Raw genomic sequence first — 21,903 nt, 5'->3', positions numbered from 1 at the left:
GTTTTTAATAATATATGTGTGTGTACTGTGTATAATTAAATTTGTATATATAAATACACACACATGCATGTATATATTTAAGAAAAATGTGTTATTTATATATATATATATATAAAAAAAAAAATATATATATACAGTATATGTATGCAAATATTTCTTAAATATATACATGCATGTGTGTGTATTTATATATACAAAATAATTATACACAGTACACACACATATATTATGTAAACACAAACTTTTATTTTGGATGCGATTAATCGCGATTAATCTTTTGACAGCCCTAAAAAAAACACAATGAACCAACACAGGACAGAAAACACAGGCTCCGTCCAGAATAGCATGCTCTCTTAAATAGGTAATTATTCTGAATAAGTAATTACTTCATAATTGCTAAAAAATGTATGTTCTATATAGTTTAAATTTAATCTGGATGTCCTACATTCGCCATGTTGTCATTATCATGTGACCTACCAGCGTCAGTTGCCTCGCTTCACCTCCATTCACAAATCCTCTCCCGTGGCCTCATGGGATAGTAAAGTGTCCTCACCAGAAGTAGTGGTTCATCTGGGTACTTTTTGCCTACTGTTTTATGAGTACTGTGAATTTGGGACATACTTCTTTTGTCACATATTGTTTTTCGCCAACTATTGTAGGTAAGTATGCGATTTCAGATTTCAGTATGCAGAGAAATACTTTTGTAAAGTCAAATCAAACAGCCACAAGTAATACATTATTAAATAATATTTATTTTTTCTCACCTATGTACAGTACATCTCATTCAGTCACAGTATCCCACCCATAAATCATATGAAAGGAATCTGCAATGCCAACGCATCCGATCATAAATGGATATTTCATGACTTTGACATTTATGAATGTTCATACACAAGTCTCATTTGTGGGATGTTCTCCTGAGCACCCAGTTCAGTAACATAAACACACACAAACTCAAGTGCTGCTATGAAAATGAGCAAAGGATAATGCTGATGATTTAAACCACATCGTGTAGACATGTCACTTTAAGACCTGCATAAAACAGAATAAATAAAATAAAATAAAATAAAAGCAATGCAGGGAAAAGAAAAGCACAAGCCAAAAATGTTTAGGTTGAGAAAGATTAAGGACAGTCAGGTTTAGGAGCACGTTTCCTGATTGTAATATTGATATTAAATGCAAATATTGCATGCACATTAGCAGAAGTCTTTCCTGTGGGTGCAAAGCAGAGAAACTTCTATATCAGTGCTGGAAGATGCATTTGTGAGTGAACGCACATTTAGAGGCATAAATAATCATTCGCTTTAACAAATGGCGCTGTCACACAAACACCAGAGAAAACAAGGGAAATCCTTTTGTAATTCAATTCTCGGATCAAATATGCACGATTGTGTGACTCTCAGTCCCATCATGACAACACCTTTCAAAACACTTTCAGATTCTTCCGACCATGTTCTATGCACTCCTATTCATAAATGCATAAATAAAATCTTTCTTTCCAAAGGAAATGCCTCATCTTTGATTAAATATTGACTCAAATCATGTTCAGCGATGTAACAGCTAAACCTATTTATTATTTATTATTGTTTTGACTCTGCATCCACAACACTTCACAAAGAGTTTCCTGTAGAGTTAGTTCAATATTCTGCTACATCTGGAAGAATGAACAGTATATGCCCGAACATCATGAAGAGCGCTAATATCAACTGAAACGCGACACTCACTATCGTGAAAATCAAAATGTCAAGCTTTTATCTCTCTGGAGTGAGTTCGTTTGTTCGTTCATGGAAAACAAAAGGAAGAGCTAAATAAAGGAAGCTTCACTAAATCACAACAGGCCACTGCAATATGACGCATCTGCAAGTATGTTTTTGGTTAAAATCGACCATATTAGTTTGGTACTGCTAATGTGATGCTAGTTTGCTACAGAGTATTTGTGCATGTAAAGCATTTTATAAATCATTCAGCGTCCCGCTCCCTCTCTCTCGACCTCAAGTTCCTTTTTGTTTTCAGCACTCCAGCCCAATGCTGGCCAGCAGAAGCTCCAGGGCGCTGAGTTTCTGGTTGGCTTCCTCGATTTCGCTGTACGTCTGAACGTTACTGGCGATGTGGAACCGGATCTCGTCCACCAGAGGGATGGAATCAGTTTCCTGTCTGGCCGCCACATTCCCAGCATCCTCTCTGATCATATCGGCAAACTCTGGCCTTTCCACCAGCTGAAACAAACATGACTTCCTTTCTGAGCAAAATCTTCCAAAAAATGCACACGCAAATTTTTTATAATAAGGCTTCTAGAGCAGAACAGTTCTAAGAAACTGAATTTAATCCTGAGTATTAAATGGTATTTTTGTCATCAGGATTAATTCATGTTGAAAATAGTTAAAACATGACCTTCATATTTCATAACACATTTAACTTGTGTTAAATGTGTTATGAACTTTAACATATTTCCCAGTGAAACTGAATAATAAGCGTGAAACAGGGCAGGACTTAAGTTTATCTATCAGGTGGAAGTTGTTACACTTATTTTTTATTAACAAATAATACAAAATATAAAATTTATAACATTAAAAAATATTACTTTTTATTATGTATTAATATAAATGTATAATTATATATATATATATATATATATATATATATATATATATATATATATATATATATATATATATATATATATATATATATATATATATAAAACTACAAATGTTTATTTATAAAAATTAAATATCATTTGTATATTGGATAATAAATGTTTTATATTTCAAAATACTTTTATATAGTTATATTAAATGTATATTTTAAATGTAATTTAAATATGTATTTTTCTATAAAATATTTAATGTATTATAATAAATTGATTTTATTTATATTTAAAAATACAATAAACTTTTTTTATATTATATAAACATACATGTATATTTTTATATAAAATCAAATATTATTTCTATATTAAATAACTAATTTTATACTTATTTTCTATAATAATATTATAAACATTTATTTTTATATATTTATATTATATAAATATAAATGTACAAATTATTATTTTTAATACTACATTTAATTGTATATTTACAAATATTTTATAATAATATTACAAAATATTTTAATATAAATGTATAATAATCTAAAATAAATTATAATTTTATATTATATAATTCAATTTTACATTAATATAAAATATATAGCCTAATATATTTATATAATTGTTTTTTACAATAATATTAAAATGAACGAGCGGGCCACAATAACACCAGGGACTTTCATTATGAATGTAAATAATGTGAGTTTTGATAAGCACAAACGCAGCATAACCGTGAACGAACACACAGCTGCTGTACGTGCCGTACCCGCTCGATGATCTTGGCCATGTATTCTGTGCACTGGTCCTCCAGACGCGAGAGCCGGAACAGTTCTGCCGTCTTCCACATGTGCAGCACGTTCTCCTCATTGAGCAGCGCGGCCAGAGTTCTGCCACACAGACGCTTCAGACCCGGCAACAGGTACATGTCGGCCACACACAGGACCTCATACACGTTCTCGTGAGAGAGCTGGAAAACAATGACAGAGGCTTCACTAGCACATCTGACACTGAAGCATTTATCAAGCTGTTTAACATGATTTCAGCTAAACAAGTACAATTTATGATACCATTGTTGTCAGGGGCATTATTAGCATCTAAATGATATGACTTGCCTTAAAAGGACTTACTACTTAGTTTAAAAAACTACAGTGTATTATGACGGTTTAAGGTTCAAAGTGTTTCCTCCTCCTGGGTTAACAATTTGCATCAAGGAACTTAAGCTTTGGCTAAAGGCAAATCACCTTAAATTTACCTCAGACAAAACCGAGGTACCACAGGCCCTTCCTTCCAACAGCAATTAGACTCTTTAATTGCAGTAACGACACTATGTAGCACTTATTATATCTATTACAACCATATTTTGTATTCAATGTGTTTTTCCGTACTTGTTTTTTTTTTTTTGTGGAGCTGCTGTAATAGGTGAATTTCCCCGGTGTGGGATTAATAAAGTCAGTCCATCCATCCATCCATCCATCCATCCATCCATCCATCACTGATTGGTTCTAAATCTGTTGTGTCCTAACTTAGACTTGGATAGTGAGTTTGGTGTACTTGCTGTACTTCTTGATTCCACTCTTTCATTTACTGCTCACATTGTTAAGGTGGTAATATCTCTCGTATTCGATCTTCTAGTCAGCAGGAAACCTGAAACTGTCATACATTCCTTTGTCACATCTTACTTTGAATACTGTAACTCGCATATTCATGGCCTTTCAGCTAAAAACATCAAACGATTACAACATGATCAAAACTCTGCAGCCCGTTTGATTTCTCTCACAAGACAGAACGAGCACATTACTCCAATTCTTCCGGTTTCCTTGCGCATAATCTTCAAGGTACTAACCCTCACGCACAAAGCTCTTCATAACCTTGGTCCTTCATCTGATCTACTTCAACCTCATGCCCCTGTTCGTTCCTTAAGATCTTCTAGTGCGGGATTGCTAATGACTCCTAAATTTAGTTGGGTCCCTATGGGTGCCAGGTCTTAGTGTTACATCTCCCAGGTTGTGTAATGCTCTACCTCAAGACATACGTCAAGCATCCTACCTTCTTTCTTTCAAAAACCTCTTAAAAACACATTCTTCTCTGAATATTACTCTTCAGCTGTTGGTCTGTATTTTTTGAGAGCACGTTTACATGCACAACAATACGCTGATAACAACCAAAAATCAGTTTATTGCAATAACCCGATTTACGTGCAAATCAATAAACTGGCAATGCAAATAAACCACGTTTACAAGACTGTATTAAAAAAACAGGTTATTGCCCGTAGGTGACGTCTAAAACATCAGCATCCATGTATTTCACTCTGTTTATTATGAAAGTTGTGCTTTTGTAAATAAATGTATTTATTTATTTAGCTTTAATTCATTTTTATTTCAGTTTTAGTCATTTTAGTACAACTTACACCTTCAGTTAGCTGCCAAGATTTTTTTTTTTTTTAGATTAGGTTTATCATATATAATATTTCTATTTTAATTTATTTGTTTTAGTTAATGATAACAACACTAATAAATATCAGTTTGTTTTATGCTAGAGCTACTCGAAACTTGTATTTGGAAGCGTTCGGTCAATAGAAAATGTTCAGCATCTGTTGAGACATGTCTTGATTGTGTGTAGTGTTCATTGCACATGTGTGTGTGTGTGTACCTGAGTGTTGTCACTGTAGATGTAGTAAAGGATTCTTGTAAACAAATCGTGAGACACATCATGAAGGGTGATGACGGGAATACTGGGATGAGCCTGTAGAGTTTCACCCTCGCAGAAATGATCCTCCATCAGCGCTTTAAAATAATCACTTCGACCACAGAAAAACGCCTGCGTACACACACACGTTTAATCTGCAAAAATGCCCTTTTTAATCAACCACAAATAGAATATTAAAGCACAACTGTCATTCTAATAATCGATTCTAAGTGATTAAAAATATAACCAAAGACAGACAGTACACTGATGTCTTCATTTGCATTTGGGTTGCAACTAATGCCGTCCCAAATACAACAGCCAGGGATTATGATTATCAGTATTACCAAACACTGACCTTATGACACAGAAAGTCATTGCCCTCCACCCGGAAACAGATATCAGGATAACTCGGAAAGCTGTCAGTTAGATCGAAAGGAAGCTGACCGTATCCAACCTAAAAATCAAACAGCAGATATCAAACAAAATATCACTGCAAGCAGTGTATAGAAATAATCTATATGTGACAATCTGACTTTTTCATTAAACAGGAGTGGTTGACTTTAGTCTATAATACTGCAGCTCAACATTCTTGCACATGTACAAACAAGACCCTTCAAATGTTTGTGGTCGGTAAGAAAGAAAAGAAAAGAAAAGAAAAGAAGTCTCTTCTGCTCACCAAGGCTGCATTTATTAGCTCAAAAATACCAAAAAAACAATGATATTGTGAAATATTAACATATAATATATAAACGGTTTTCTTTTTGAAAATATTTTAAAATGTAATTTATTCCTGTGATGAGGAACGAATTATTTTAACCACCAGTTGGTAGGCAACCACACATCCCATAATTATAAAACCGGCACGAATCTTCACCCTGGTGATAAGAGGCTATAGGTGTTGAAAGTGAGAGCTGAACTCCTGATAAAGGTAAGCGTGTGTGTGCGTCCTCTCACCCTGAGCTCAGCGGGAAGAGCGCTGTCAGCCAGCAGAGCCATTCCATCCTGGAGCTGGAAGTCATGAGGATCCAGTGTCAACACCTTCACACACGTCCCGGGCTTATTAGACACTGACAGAGACAGAGAGAGAGAGAGGGTTGGTCATATGCTTCACTGCAATGAAACAACTGAGTTACCAAATCATAAATAAACAGTTTTAAAAAAAAAAAAGTCCTGAAATTACTGTTTTTTTTTTGTAGAAAAAAATTCACAAATGCAATTCTTCTGCTATTATTGCACTGTTTTAACTGTTAAATAGATTAAGTAAGGGTTAATGCCCGACGAGGTGTAATACCTGACAATGGACACCTCGAAGGGCATTAACCCGCTTATACCACGGTCACTTGCCAAATAACACATTTTTAAAACATTAGTTTATATTTTAATTAGTTTTACAATCGAAATCTAAAGTTTTTACAAACAATAACTTGGTTTCGGAGATATTTATAGTCCGCTCAGCTCGTAGAATCCTTCAGTTTTGTTTTGATACAATAAATTGTAAACGGATATTTTGACTGCCTGTTGCTATGGTTACTCACAGCTGATGTAGCCAGCGCATTTATTTATTAATTTCAAACAGTAAACAGTCAGTTTCACCAGAACTCCTTTACTAGGTGTCCTATATCACTTTTTAATGGACACCCTGCAGCCAATCAGAATCGAGTATTCACCCAGACCATGGTATAATATTATTTAATGTGTAAGGGCAGGGGTGAACAGAAGAGACTTTAAAATCGTACCATCTCCAAACCTTTGAACGTTAGTGTCGCTTCGATGCAGTCAGCAACTTTTTATTGGTAGTTTGAAGTGTAGCTAATTTTTTTATTTAAAAAATGACAGCTTGACTGTACAATAGGTACTTTAATTTACAAGTTTCAAATTAGCTAAACAGTTTCACTGTTGTGTGCTTCCTCACCAAACTCATAAACCTGTTTGCACTTCACTTCCAGCTCCTCAATCAGCTCGCTGATCTTGCACTGTTTCGCCAAGCGCTTGCAATCCTCCACGTAATTCACATCTATGTCCAAACGACCTGAAGAAAAAAGGGTAGCACAGGGTGAGGAAAAAAATAGTGTCTGGAAGAAGATTGCTAACTTAACTCTCGGTCTTGGTCTGACGCTCACCAGTGTAGAAATACTGCATGATTGCACCAAATGCAGCAGGATTGACCTGGAAAAAAAAAGGAAATTGAAATGGACACATTAGGATCATGAAAGTTTGAAGCATGCTGGTGATGTAAAAGGTTATAAGAGAGCTGCTTCTTAATTTAACACAACTCTAGGGAGAAGATAATTAAAGCAGCACAAGATGTGAACACTAGCATTAACACTTTCTGAAAAAACTATGAACATACACCTTCCAAATTTACATACTTTTATAAAACATACTTTTCATAAGGGTATGAAAGAGTGTAATGCTATGAATAATTACAACTCCTTAGACATGATCTCACAAACTACAGGCCAGTGTTATTTTAGTATCATTGAGATACTATTATAGTTTTTATTAATATTTTGAATCAGTTTTTATTTTTAAAAATTCCGTTTACATTTTAATTTCAGATAAAGTTTTAGAAATGTTTTGTGTATTTGTGTCAATTTTTAAATGTCTATAGAGTTTTTATTAATTATTGTTATTATTTTTAGTTATTTGAGTACATCAAGTTAAACTAAATGAATGCGTTGGCAACTAGCTGAAATAAGTTTATATATATATATATATATATATATATATATATATATATATATATATATATATATATATATATATATATATTTAATTTTATTTCATATAACGTTTATTTCAAGTAACACTTTTGTTTTTATGGTTGTAGTTTGAGTTTTAGTGTAGTAATATAATCACTCAGCTCCAGGCAGGATGAATAGTTTTATAATAGAATAATTTTTGTGCAGTCAAACAGCGCCTACCAGTGGATGTTTGAGTGCGATCGCACTCTTGCCCTTCCACTTGGTCTCCAGCATGTGAGCGAAGTATTCAGATCGGGCACTCAAGATACACCGGTGGGCCTTGAACATCTCACCGTGCACCATAAACGTCACGTCACTGTAGTTACCCTGCTCCAAAAGCCTACGATGGGGAAAGCAGCAGTCAGTTTGTGAAAGTGACTGTGGTTTGGGTTTTGTTTGTGTGTGTTTATAGTCCTCACGTCTGCAGGAACTGGTCGTAGTAGTCTCTCTGCATGGCCTTCGCTGTGATGCGCTTGTACTCTTTGAGCAGGCGGCGGATGGGGTCGCTCAGCGCTCCGTACAGACATCGCTCGCCGTCAAATGTGTTCGCCTCACACTTTGCTCCTGCCACAACAAAGATGTAATGCACTTACACAAATATCAGTAAAACTTATGGTGCAATTCTTAAAAAAAATTATTAAGGACACAAAATTCATTTTTTCCTGGTGTGACCTTTTAAAGGGGACATATTCTTTAATTTAAGTAAAATAAAATGTTGTTTTACCACCTGAAAGTTTTTGGAAGGTTACATACCTGCTTTCACTCATTATTCATTATTTGTTGATTTTTTTAAAACATTTTCTTAAAGGGGTGGTTGATTAAACAACATCTGCAAAGTTACAATGCTCAAAGTTCAAAGCAAAGGGAGATATTTGCTTTTTTAGAAATCACTTTTTAAGGACTACAACAAACGGCTGGTAGAGACTACACGACATGCCTCCCGGGTTAGTGACATCATTAACCCTAAAATTTACATAAACCCCGCCCCCGGGACACGATTTATAGATTATCAAGACAGAATATGCTAATCAATGACTAGAAGCTAGAACTAGAACTACACATAAGCTACATAAATTCATCAACTAACCATTCAGAAATGTTGTCTACATGTTGTCACTTCTTCTTGAGTCTCTCCATCATTGTCTGACTTCGGTTTGAACATAAAAGACTAAAAGTTTTTTTAATTTTCAGTGCATGTCTGTGTGAGTGCAAGCTGTTGAAGCTCCGCCCCCTGTGCCGGGAGCAGCAGCTCATTTGCATTTAAAGGGACAGACACAAAACGGTGCGTTTTTTGCTCACCCTCAAAAAGTGACAATTTGAACATGCTATATAAAAATATCTGTGGGGTATTTTGAGCTAAAACTTCACATAGACACTTTGGGGACATCAAAGACTTATTTTACATCTTGTGAAAAGGGCATTATACCACCCCTTTAATTCCTGGGTTTATATGGAAACTTGTTTCCGCCAAGGAATAAATAATTCAAAAGTTAATTGCAACTTTTTATCTCACAATTTTTACTTTTTTCTCACAATTCTGAGAAATAAAATCACAATTCTGACTTTTTTCACAATTGCGAGTTTATATCTCACAATTCTGCCTTTTTTTTCTCTGCAATGTGAGATATAAACTCACAGTAGCAATTGTGAAATATAATGTCAGAATTGTGAGATACATAAAGTTTATGGTCTGGTTTCACAGACAGGGTTTAGATTAAACCAGAATTAGACCTTAGTTCAATTAGGACATTTAAGTATCTTTTCTAAACGCCTTAGAAAAACACATTACTGGTGTGCATCTTGAGACAAAACAATGTCAAAAACAACAAAACAAAAGCAAGTTGCTTTCTGTTAAAACAGCTCAAACATGCATTTTAGTCTGGGACTAGACTTAAGTCTCATCTGTGAAACCGGGGGTATATATCCAGTATATTTTACATCCTGCAAATTATAACTTTTTATCAGATATAAACTCACAATTGCTTATTGTGAGCTTAGTTATAAAGTCCGAATTGCAAGATATAAACTTTGGAGAAAAAAGTCAGCAGATTAAAAGTCACAATTACCTTTTTTATTACGTGGCAGGAACAAGCTTCCATAGTTTCAGGCTTTATTTTGTATCCTAATCATTAAAATCTCACTATAAAGAGCAGATTACAACTCCCTGGTTAGTTATGAATAATCGTTCTAGCATTTACCGTTGGCAAGCAGATACTGCACCAGCTCTTCATGTCCACAGAGACATGCATAATACCTGAAGACAAAGACAGAAAGATATCAGTGGCTTCATCAAAACAGACATGACAGACAGTCAATGGAAATAAGCAAGCAGTCTTACAGAGGTGTGCTGTCCCACTTATCTCTGATGTTCAGCTCTACATCTCTTTGTTCAACCAGGTATCTGGAGAAGATGAAAAATGAGTGAACAGATACATTATTACCAACCAACATAATAATTGAGAGAATCACACACAGAGCTTTAAAGGAATAGTTCACCCTAAAATAAAAATTGTCATATTTTTCTTTAAAATATCTTATTTTGTGTTCAACAGAAGAAAGAAACTTTTGTTTGGAACAACATGAGGGTGAGTAAATTATGACAGAATTTTCATTTTTTTGGTGAACTATCTCTTTAAGAAATCTGTACTTAGAAAAGACTAAGTACAGTAATTCTTTACTGTATCTGGGCCAATACAGTGACATGTTATCTGTCACCCTCACATGCTTTTCCTTCTAATTCTGAGGCCACACATGGTCTTTCACTGTTTCACAACATTTCACGACTGAATGACACTGAAAAACAACCCTGGCATATTATGGTGTTACAAGCAAAGCGTATATTTCAATCAAAGGTGCTAGTCAAGCGTAATTCTATATTGCAATGAAACAGCATCTTAGCTAGTAGCTACTGAATGCACATACTAGATAATATATATATGCCATGCAGTTGCTTAGATAGGCATATACAGAATCCAAACACTATATATATGCCTTGGATTTGCACATTGTGTTCCATGTGCATATACAGTCTCTAAAGACAACACTGTTGTTTTAGATAAGCATATGTAGTGTCTAGATACCTAGAGATGAACTTTTGTTTAGATATGCATAATTAATATCTAAAGACTATACAAGTCATGTATATTTGTTTAGGTATGACTAAAATGTATCTACAGACTATATAGCCCATGCACACTTGGTTACAATTAAATCAAAGTCTAGAGTTTAGGTAACTTAGGCTGTGCATATTGACTTGTATGTAACGTTACAGTGTCTATATGTAGTGTATATTTGCTCTTTATATATGCATATAAAATATCTTGAGAATAAATAGGCCGTGGATATGTGTTCACATGGAAAAACTTCAAAACAACAACAACAACCCATCAGCTGTCTGACCTCACTCTGGCAATGTCGCCCTTTCTGCAGCTTGAAAACAGATCAACGGCGTCCATCTGCGCGGCGGTAAAGCTTCTCTGAAATGCATTGAAACGGCCTGTCTAACAGACAGGATCGGCTACAGGCACACGGTCAGAGGCGGTTGTGGAAAAGCTAACGCGGAGCCTGTTTCCAGGTGAGATTCGAGATGTCTGCTGTCTATTCTCGTACTGAAAGTGCTCAGCAAACGTAAACAGGAAGCAGATTTGTGTACGTACAGCTGAGTTTTACGTGCGTCCCAACAGCGCCCTCTTATGGACTGTGTTGGAACATACTGACTGTTGCGCCAGCGTTGAACTGCATGTTAATCACACACAAATTATATTCAATTTTAATTCTGAAATAGTTATAATTCTGTAATTCCGCTAATTTTGAGCATTTGATTTATTATTTAAGTATTTTAACGTAATCATTTAAATTATGTTCAGAAAAAATATATTGTAAATATAAGAATATACAAAATTAAAAATAGATAAAGTTAATTATAAAAGTTCATTCTAAAAAACTATTTTTTTTCCCCTTTAGATATTTATTTTAATATGTGCTGAGAACTAATTTGTCATTAAACTCAATATGAGGCTTGAATGGTGCAGACAAATTTTTTTTAATTTGTGTTAAATCACATGACTGTGTGCACATAGCCTTCCATCATAAAAAACAGAAAAGGCCATATAAAATATATTTTGAAAACAATATTCTGTATTTTTATGTGCACAGCAAAATAAAAAATAAAAATCTAAACTGTTACATTGAATTAAAGGGGTCACGATGACATGGATTGTTTGGCATGGATTATTATTTTAATGTTCCTTGAGGTTCACTTATAATGTCAAATATCAGAAGTTAAGCGACTGAATGTCAGTGGGCGGGGCTATGGTGCGATGATGTAAAACTATTCGTCGATCGTCTTGCTCTGGAGGCAGGAATATGCAAATGTATTTGCCCGTGTGACGTCACAGACGTCCCGCAATATCAAAAATATATTGATTAAAATATTCATCTTTGTTTATAATGAAGAGGATGTTTTAAGATATTAATAATAAATGTCAAAAGATCAAGGCAAATTTGATTTCTCATGGCATGACCCCTTTAAATTATCTAATTGTTTATGAACAAATAGCACAAAAATCACACTAAATAAAGAAATTCTTGTAAAAAAACACACAAAAAAAAAACACACACACATTTAGCTAATATTGCAGCCCATCACATATTTTAGACAATCAGGAACAGGAAAAATTGTCATAATCAAAGATCTCTTGAAGGTACTGTAGGCCTAGGTTAGTTAACAACAGTTCTGCTTGTCATTTCAGTGTGTGTCAGTGCATGAATGTGGAGTATGTTTGCTCTGAACGGGGAATGGGCTGAACAGGTTTTTCAAAGTAAAGAATTCTGGTATATATCCTCATTTATACACAAACACGCCCACCTGTCAGCAGTGATAAGTAGCCGAGTTCTCAGGAACCAGCGTCTGTTTACCTGTCCTCCTTCTGCAACACTCTCCATCTCTCTCTCCATCTCTGTCTGTCTGGCCATGAGCGCTAATAACGGCTTCAGCAGCCGCTCAGTGGGCTCATACCCCCGTCAGGGCAACTCGTACTTCGGTTATGGGAACGTGCCACCGGTCCCCATCAAGCCTGTGTCCGTTAACACGAGTCTTCTGACCCCCGTGGATCTCCAGCTGGACCCCGGCCTGCAGGCTGTGCGGATCCAGGAGAAAGAACAGATCAAAATCCTCAACAATCGCTTTGCCTCCTTCATCGACAAGGTGAGACATTTCTCTGCCTACTTTACGCTGCTATAATTGCTCATAACACACTGAGATTGTTAAAGGTCAGCTTTGTAATACAATTTATGGACCTGAAAAAAATATTAAAAACTACCGAATTTATTGATATTTATTGTATGTACGCCTAGTATTTATACTTATTTTTCTTATTTTAATCTCAGCAACCAGATCTGTTAATAAACTGTAGGAAATAAATATTTATTCATTTTTACTAATTGTTTTTTTTAATCCTTTTTTTTTATTGTATTCTTTTCCATATCTGAATCCCAGCAGCCAGATGTGTTGATAACTGATAGGGAATTTTTTTTTAAATATTTTTTTTACTTACATTCTTTCTCATTTTAATTCTTTTTTATACCTCAATCTGAGCCAGATCTATTAATAACCTGTTGGAGAGAAAAATCACAAAATTATTTAATATCTCAATTGTTTCTCCTAGACGCCAATGAGATAAAAATGAGCTCAAACAGACTTTTCAATAAGTCTTCTGAGAAAAAGACTCAAATAATCTCAAGTGCCTCTGATAGAATATCAGCTGCAGAGGCTCAAATTGTGCTCAGACTGGCCAAACCTAAATATGAGATTTCAATATGAAGTCAAACTTTTTCACAATATCAGATGAACTGAGCTACCTGCTATCCATATTCATTTTACAACTCTACTGTGTGACAATTATTGTCTGTTTTGTTAATATTTTGCATTATATTTATTTCGTTTTCTTAAAGAAACATCAGAGTTGATCCTTAAATGAAACAAAATAGTTGCAAGAGTGACATTTAAACACTAAAATGTTCTCATAAACACACGCAGGTTCGTAAACTGGAGCAGGAGAACAAGCTTTTGGAGACTAAATGGCATCTGCTACAGAGAGAGTCTAAACCCGAGTCTAAACTGGGGCCCATGCTGAAGTCTTACATCAGTTCCCTGACAGAACAACTGGAGCGGGTGAAGAAAGACAAGGAACACCTTGATGACGAGCTCAGGAATGCTCTCGCACAGGTTGAGGAACAAAAACAAAGGTCTGTAATCAGACACTTCATCTTCAGTCTTCAGTTCCCACTCGAAACTAGACTATAGTGTTCAGTTTTAAACCATCATAAGCAGAGCGGAGTATTTGTCTCAAAATGCTTAATAATAAGAGTCTCAACATTCTTACATTCAATATCATTTCAAATGTAAAATCATGTACACTTTATTGGCATCTGTGGTTATATGAACCTTTAACATCCAAAAACAAAAATGGATAACGTTCTTTAGAATGTTTTAAAAATGCTTTTTACACTGAAAAAAAAAGAAGTTATTTTAAGAACTGTTCACTGAAATATCAAACAATCAAAAAATAGTTCTTCTATTGCATTGCTGTGAAAACCCAATTTGGAACCTTTATTTGAAAGAGTGTCACAACAACATTCCTAACAATCATTTACCATGGAGTTTTAGCCAAAATACCACAGGTTCATGTAACTAGTACAAACATGAACCTGTCCCAAATATGATAATAATTTAACCGCAGTATGTGGTAATTTAACCGCAGTAAGTGGTAATTTAACCATCACTGTCGTCAAAAAAGATAAATGATTTAAAACAACAGGAAGATTCTGAAACATTCTTAACATTGTTGAAGATCCCATACTACTTTATTATTAATTAATTAACATTAATTAAAAGTAACAACTGTAGTGATTATTTTTGAGCAAACATTTTATTTTATTAGTATTTATTTATTATTTAGCATGATTTACAATAAGCCCAGTATTATTTATTAATATTTTGAATTAGCTTTTATTTTTATATTTTCAGTTTTAATTAGAATTTTAGCTTATATTAAATGATTTGGTCTTTTTTACTATTTTTTTATATATATATATCTATTTAGCTTTCATTTATTTTTATTTAAGTTTAGCTTTAATAATTTTAAAACCTTTTTTTTCAGTTAGTTGCCAAGGCAACATTTCAAATTTTTGTTGCCATTTTTTTAAGTTTAAGTTTTTCATTAATATTTATATAGATTAATATTTTGTTTCAGCTCAGTTTCAATAAATGAAAACTATTTGGAATAGTATTAGTTAACAACAAAAACACTGAGTGAAGTTAACATGTAGGCTTTTACAGGTATGAAGATGAGATTAACAACAGAAACAAAACTGAAAATGACTTTGTTCTTCTGAAGAAGGTAAGACAAATCTAGTAACAGAAGATAATAAATGTCTGATGTCTAGAAAAACCTCTGATCATCAGGGCTGTTGCCTGCACTTGGCAGACACTTCTATCCAAAACGACTAAATGACCGAGGCGTTTCTAGCGCCATCATCCTCTACTATATGAGCTCCAGGAACGTCCCAGGCCCCGTGAACTGAGGCGACGGCCCTGATGGTCAATACAACAGTGTCTAATTCTGCCTACATTAGTCGTTTAGTTGCAAAAAGCATCTGCCAAGCTAACAAGTGTAAATGCCCTGACAGAATGTGGACACAACGTACTTGTGTAAAAATGCACTGGAAGAGAAATTAGCAGAAATCCTGGGTGACTTGAACTTTTTCAAGTGCTTCTATGAACAGGTAATTCAAACTCAAGACACATGAATGAGGTGTCCTAAACGTCCTGAGATTAATCTTACCCCCCCCCCCCCCCCCTCTCTCTCTCTCTCTCTCTCTCTCTCTCTCTCTCTCTCTCTGTGTGTGTGTGTAGGAGCTACATGAGCTGCAGGCTGAAGTGAAGGACACATCTGTTATAGTGCAGATGGACAACAGCAGGACGCTGAACATGGAGAAGATCATCTCTGATGTGAAGAGCCAGTATGAGGAGATTTCAGCATGCAGCCGAAAGGAAGCGGAGGCCTGGTATAAGAACAAGGTGAAGATCAGATCTCCGACTTCCCATTACAGAATCCGGTACCTTGGCAAATCTGAACGAGACAATGTTGAGATCTGAAACGCTAGAGGAGAAACATGAGATTATTGGGGCTGTTTCTCATGAGAAAAAATCTGAGAAGCTGAAGCCTTAAACAAAAGACTCCATTTACAGGACGCCTCATTTAATCTCCGTGAACAGCAGTTGAGATATCATTTGTTATTTCCTGGAGGTTCTCATGTTTTAAACTATTGTAATTACAGACTTTAGACTTTTGAAACAGCTGATATTTACATTTAGCCTGTTATAAATATGTGTGTATTTATTTCTAAGCAGTTGACATGAAATTTCAAGTGGTTTAACATTTCAATCTTGCCACGGCCACCTAAATATGACAATCCTTGTGTGCTACTATGTATTATTTATTTAAATCAAACGTTTTTATTTCTTTATTTTCATTTCTATTATTTATTTAGTGCACTGAAAAAAATGATTTGTTGAAATTAATCTTTTTTTTATCGTAAGTGGTTGCATTCAATTGATTTTATCTACATTTAAACAAATGCATTAAGTTCAACTTAATGCATTTGTTTAAATGTAGATAAAATCAGTTGAATGCAACCACTTACGATAAAAAAGTATTAATTTCAAATAATCATTTTTTTCAGTGTGTAAACTTATTTTTATTATGTGGCATGTTATAGTTAATCTAAAACAATTTTTTTCAACTTATTGCCACCGTATCTATGAGGTACATAATGTTTTGTCCATAAGAAAAATATTATTTTACTGCACACATCTAAAACAATTTTAAACAATGTGTATATTACATATAATATATTTATCGTTAAAAAAGGAATGTCACAAAATATATATAAAATACAGTAAAAACAGTACAATTGTGAAATATTTCTTAATATATTAATATATAATATTATTACAATTTAAATGAACTGTTTTCTATTTAAATATATTAAAGTGTAATTTATTCCTGTGATCAAAGCTGAATTTTCAGCATCATTACTCCAGTCTTCAGCGTCACACGATCCTTCACCCTATTTTGATCAAATAAATGCAGCCTTGGTGTATATATATATATATATATATATATATATATATATATATATAGTTGGATGTATGATCTGTGTTTCCCCCCTTTCATTGTGTTTTTGGTTCAGTCCTGTGACCTAGGCTGTGTTTACACTTGGCATGAACATGTGATCACCGTGATTCGATCAAGCAGATCGGATCATAAGCCAATCAGGACACGGTGCGTTAACAGATAACAGATCGGATCTCGCATTCCCGCGAAAGAAAAAAAAAAAAAAAGTGTGTCATCGCCACAGAGCCCGGACCACAAACGGAGTCTGACCAGGTGCGTGAGCCGGCAACATCGTGTGTCGCAGAGTGAGTGCTTGTGGAGCTCGAGGGCTGGGAGGAGAGCCCCGTCCACACCACTACTGCTGTGGATGAGATGTCAGTGGCCTCTGGCATATATTATGAGTAATTGAGGGACATTTTTGAGGAGAACCTCATATCACACCTCTATCTACAGAGTTCCCAGTATCTCCAGCACCCCATGTATCTCCAGTGTCCCTTGTATTACCTGAATGCCCGCCCAGCCTCCCTCTCCCACCTCCTCAATCAGCCAGTTCCTCAGCCCTGCCTCCGCTGCCGTCCTTCAACCCCTCCTGCCCAGTGTCTTCAGGCCACCAGCTCCACCTAGCCTGGAGGATCCCCTGTCTCCACCTCCAGCCTTTGGGCCCATCTCTCCACCTTGTCCTGTCGACACTTAAAGCTACACTGTGTGATAATTTCCCCCATCTAGCGGTGAAATTGTATATGACTACCCAGTGAATATTAGTTTCTGTTCCTTTCAATTTCGAGGGCGTTTTAACTCCTACGGTGGCCGTATTATTCCAAGATTAACATGGCTTCCAGTTCGACTTCGTCCAATTGCGCCTTTTAAAACTTATTCATCACCTGTGATCCGTCGCAGCACAGATTTATGTTACAAGGTAAACAATACTTTTTCACCATTGACGCGAGGAAAAGTAACGCAAGTTATACTAGAGGTCGTTCTGGCGTTATGCACAACCATGCTATGGTTAGACAAGCAACTATAATACACAAATAGGCTGAATTACCTGCCGAGAAGAAAGCAGGGAACATCGGCGTCCGTTTTAAAATCTTTGCTCCTCATGAGCTCTTTCCATCTGGGAGAAGTTACTCCAATATTGACTTTGGTCTTGCTGATTTGCCTGTCGCGTTGACGTTTTAATTCTCTCTTTCGCTTCCTTGGCGACTCTGCTACATGTCCTCGAAAATAGGCGTGATCCTCCATCAGCAATCTTTCAAATCTGCCGGCAGTCGCGAGTAATCTCCCCTCGCATTCGTCTCTGTCACTGAGTGTAAAGCACGAAAGGCGAAGCTTGAATTTACTGGTATGTCCCTCTTTGGCTAATGTAGTTTCAAGATGGAGGGGCAACATGGCGACCGGCATTCGAACCCCTCACCCGTATGTACTTTCAATGGCAGATTATAAACTTACGAGAATACTTTATTACTTGAAAGAAGTAAATATACATTAATGAGCACATATATTTTTGAAAGAACGAAGTGTTTTTTGCTAAGAATCAACTAAAAAAATTACACAGTGTAGCTTTAAGGTCCTTGCACACTGAGTCCGAAATTTTCACATGCGTTTTTTTCATATTCGTGATTCGGTGGCTCTGAATTGTCAAAACACCATTTAAAATGCTCGCTACGGATGCGAAAAACGCAGAAAATCGAACCTGATCCGAATTTTTTTATGATGGACCAAAGTTTCGGAGGCAGTGTGCAACCGTGATTGACATAACTGAGGTCGTATTTATTTTTTAACGTGCCTTTATACTCCACCTTGCCTCCTCCCTCCCTCGGCTCCACCGGAAACCATCGGCCATACATCTTCTCCGGGCTCCCTAGTCCCTCCGGCTCCGCCTTGGTCAGCCGTCGACCTGCCTGCACCTTCGGCTCCGTCTGACTCCGCCTTTCCCCCAGCTCCGCCTTCGTCCTCGGTCCCACCGGCTTCGCCTCTGTCCTCTGGTATTCTGACTCCACCTCGGACGCTCGTCGCCACAGCTCCACCTCAGTCTCCAGGACTGGCGGTCTCGCATAGGCTCATCGGCTACTCAGCTTCACCAGGGTCTCACTCTGTGGCATCATCTCCGTCGGTCGTCCCCAGGGTGTCACCTTCCAGCAAGTCATCTACACCATGGCTCCTCCCGCCTTCGACTCCGCCCTGGGGTCTCGTCCTGTCTCTGGCATGTCATCTGGCTCCTCCGGCTCCTTGCTCCCCACTGGCTTCTCTCACCATCCACTCCTCCATGGACTGTTTTTGTTTGTGCCCTGGACTTTTTGTTTTTTGTTAACCCCACCCCCACCGGTTTATGACATCAAAGTACCGCGAGAGCAATTCAAAAGCATAAGGAGCCGTCTATTTTCTATTCGCTCTCGCGGTACTTTGATGTCATTCACCGATCGGTCTGTGCAGCGCCGGTTCAAGTCGAACAAGCCTCTTGTGTTCCATGATTGTTCTAATTAGTCATGTCTATCACCTGTGCATTGTCAATCACCTCATTAGTTATTTTGTTAGTCCCTGTGTATTTATACCTTGTGTTCTCCTACAGTCTTTGTCCGTTATCGTCAGAGTTAATTCTACGTATTCCTCATCTTCATGAGCTTTGTCATATATATATATATATATATATTACATAAACTTAATAATTGTGCATATTCCTGTGTTTTCATCCACAGTTTCACATTATCTCATCGGAGGCTGACAAGTGCAACAATGAGCTGAAAGACAATACAAGTGCAATAGCTGATTTGAAAAGGCAGATCATGCGACTGCAAAATGACTTAACCTCAGCTAAATCACAGGTAACCGATCAAGATAATACTCTACTATAGCAACTGATCATGTCTGCATTTGAACACTAGGGCAACCATGAGCATCCTCAATAAACGCACTGATAACTTTCTGTGCTATGGCAGACGGGATCTTTAAAGGCCAGGACTGTAAATGCATGCAAGATCATTTTAAATGAGTTGTACTGTAATTCTCTGATATCATTACAGTGTGAGAATGTGGAGAGGCAGATTAAAGAGGCGGAGCGTTGTGGTGAGGAGGCGGTGCTTGACGCTAAACAACAAATCAGATCACTGCAGGACGCACTGCTGAAAGCCAAACAGGAAATGACCAAACATCTCCATGACTACCAGGAGCTGATGAATGTCAAACTGGCTCTGGATATTGAGATCGCCACCTACAAAAAACTACTGGAAGGAGAAGAGAACAGGTGAAACTGTAAAGCTTAAGCAATTAACCGAGTGCTTAATATAAAGTATGATTATATTTAAATTATTATTTTTATATGATTGTTTTAGTAGTATATTATACATTTACATGTTTTTTTTATTTGAAAAAATAGTTTTTATTTTTATTGTAATAAATTAATAATTTTATTTTTTAGAAAATGTGTGTGTGTGTGTGTGTGTGTGTCTATATATATATATGAAATATAAATACGCACATATAAATAATTATTTCAATAATTATGAATGACCTGAAATAAGTGGTTTCAGCTAATAACTCAAATCCGACCTCTCTCCCATCAGGCTTGGACTGGAATAACGTAAACATTCATCCAGTCCATAAACGCTAATGAACAGCAAGAATCCCACTGTCTACACATTTACATCACATGTCAATCAAACAATCCCTGCTTGTCATTGCTGAGCGAAGACTTCAAGAGTGGGCAAATGACAAAAAGAAGAAAATAATGTCCTCAGTATTATTTGGCATTACAAAAATAAATAATTTTATGTCCGCAATGTTTTATTACAAGCAGCAAATGTCATTTTTTGTTATATAAAGGTCATATATATATAGGCCATATATAAATTCTCCAAATGCCATTTATGTAAAGGTTTTTTTTTGTTTTTTTTTTGTCTGCAATTCCATTATAAATGTGAAAAAATATAAAATAAATAAACTTAAGGATTATTTCATTTGTTTTGAGCGCAAAATCTAAATCGGGTATTAAAGGGATAGTTCACCCAAAATTTTTTATTTTGTCATCATTTACTCACCCTCCTGATGTTCAAAACTTGAGTTTCTTTCTTCTGTTCAACACAAAAGAAGAATTCCATAGTATTTTTTTTCCTACTATGGAAGTCAAAGGCTACCATCTACTATGGAAGTCAAAGGCTACCATCAACTGTTTGATTATCAACATTCTTTAAAATATCTTCTTTTGTGTTCAGCAGAAGAAAGAAACTCACAAAGGTTTGGAACGACATGAGTCAATTATGACAAAAAATTTAATTTTTGGGAGAATTATCCCCTTAATATGTTCTGTCCTTAAATGTCCTACAATTAGTGTCATTTGAAGAATCTGAATGATCTTTTTACTCCACATCAAAGAAGAGCGTGACCAGAGGCCAGGCAGCTTTACTCATGTCATAGTCTAACAGTAATAAAGGGGTGAAGCAAAGTTTGCCATCCTGTTTTCAGAGAGAGAGAGAGAGAGAGAGAGAGAGAGAGAGAGAGAGAGAGACAGACAGGTGTTAACACAGGCTTGATATGATTTTAAGGAAAGTAACTAAAGGAATCAACACCTTATTCAAGCACCTTTATAAATAAACACACAACCATCAAGCAACTCTAAACCCAACAAAAAGAAAAAAATATCTATTAACAAAATACAAATAAATATTTAAAATAAATGGTTGAGGCATATAAATAAAACGAATGACGTGTT

At 35.9% G+C, this 21,903-nt stretch overlaps 2 protein-coding genes across 2 annotated transcripts; one reads left to right on the top strand and one right to left on the bottom strand.

Moving 5' to 3' along the window:
• Positions 1 to 732: 732 nt before the first annotated feature.
• On the bottom strand, positions 733 to 11,639 carry abtb1 (ankyrin repeat and BTB (POZ) domain containing 1). The gene is made up of 12 exons (XM_079897748.1): positions 11,419 to 11,639; positions 10,358 to 10,420; positions 10,218 to 10,273; positions 8,439 to 8,583; positions 8,200 to 8,359; positions 7,396 to 7,441; positions 7,188 to 7,304; positions 6,230 to 6,342; positions 5,631 to 5,729; positions 5,240 to 5,407; positions 3,357 to 3,557; positions 733 to 2,216 (listed from the first exon to the last, which is right to left on the bottom strand). Exons 1-12 carry the CDS (start codon positions 11,472 to 11,474, stop codon positions 2,010 to 2,012), a joined length of 1,431 nt encoding a protein of 476 aa, XP_079753874.1. The 5' UTR covers positions 11,475 to 11,639; the 3' UTR covers positions 733 to 2,009.
• Positions 11,640 to 12,787: 1,148 nt separating this feature from the next.
• LOC307174080 (keratin, type II cytoskeletal 8) lies at positions 12,788 to 21,224 on the top strand (the record flags this gene model as incomplete). Its single annotated transcript, XM_079897749.1, has 8 exons — positions 12,788 to 13,225; positions 14,057 to 14,265; positions 15,359 to 15,419; positions 15,709 to 15,804; positions 15,935 to 16,099; positions 19,895 to 20,020; positions 20,219 to 20,439; positions 20,759 to 21,224. The coding sequence occupies 8 exons, from the start codon at positions 12,788 to 12,790 to the stop codon at positions 20,772 to 20,774; spliced, it is 1,332 nt and encodes a 443-aa protein (XP_079753875.1). The 3' UTR covers positions 20,775 to 21,224.
• Positions 21,225 to 21,903: the final 679 nt, after the last annotated feature.

Source organism: Squalius cephalus, assembly GCF_949319135.1.
Source record: "Squalius cephalus genome assembly, chromosome: 16".
Lineage (NCBI taxonomy): Eukaryota > Metazoa > Chordata > Actinopteri > Cypriniformes > Leuciscidae > Squalius > Squalius cephalus.
This window is presented reverse-complemented; position numbering and strand designations above follow the sequence as displayed.

Bases quoted from the DNA above. Each gene is read 5' to 3' on its own strand.
- abtb1 (XM_079897748.1), bottom strand. From the start codon at position 11,474: ATGGACGCCGTTGATCTGTTTTCAAGCTGCAGAAAGGGCGACATTGCC. The intron at 5,408-5,630 runs GTCAGTGTTTGG...GTGTGTACGCAG, and splicing joins ATGACTTTCTGTGTCATAAG to GCGTTTTTCTGTGGTCGAAG. The intron at 2,217-3,356 runs GTACGGCACGTA...TGTTTGTTTCAG, and splicing joins TGGCCAAGATCATCGAGCGG to CTGGTGGAAAGGCCAGAGTT.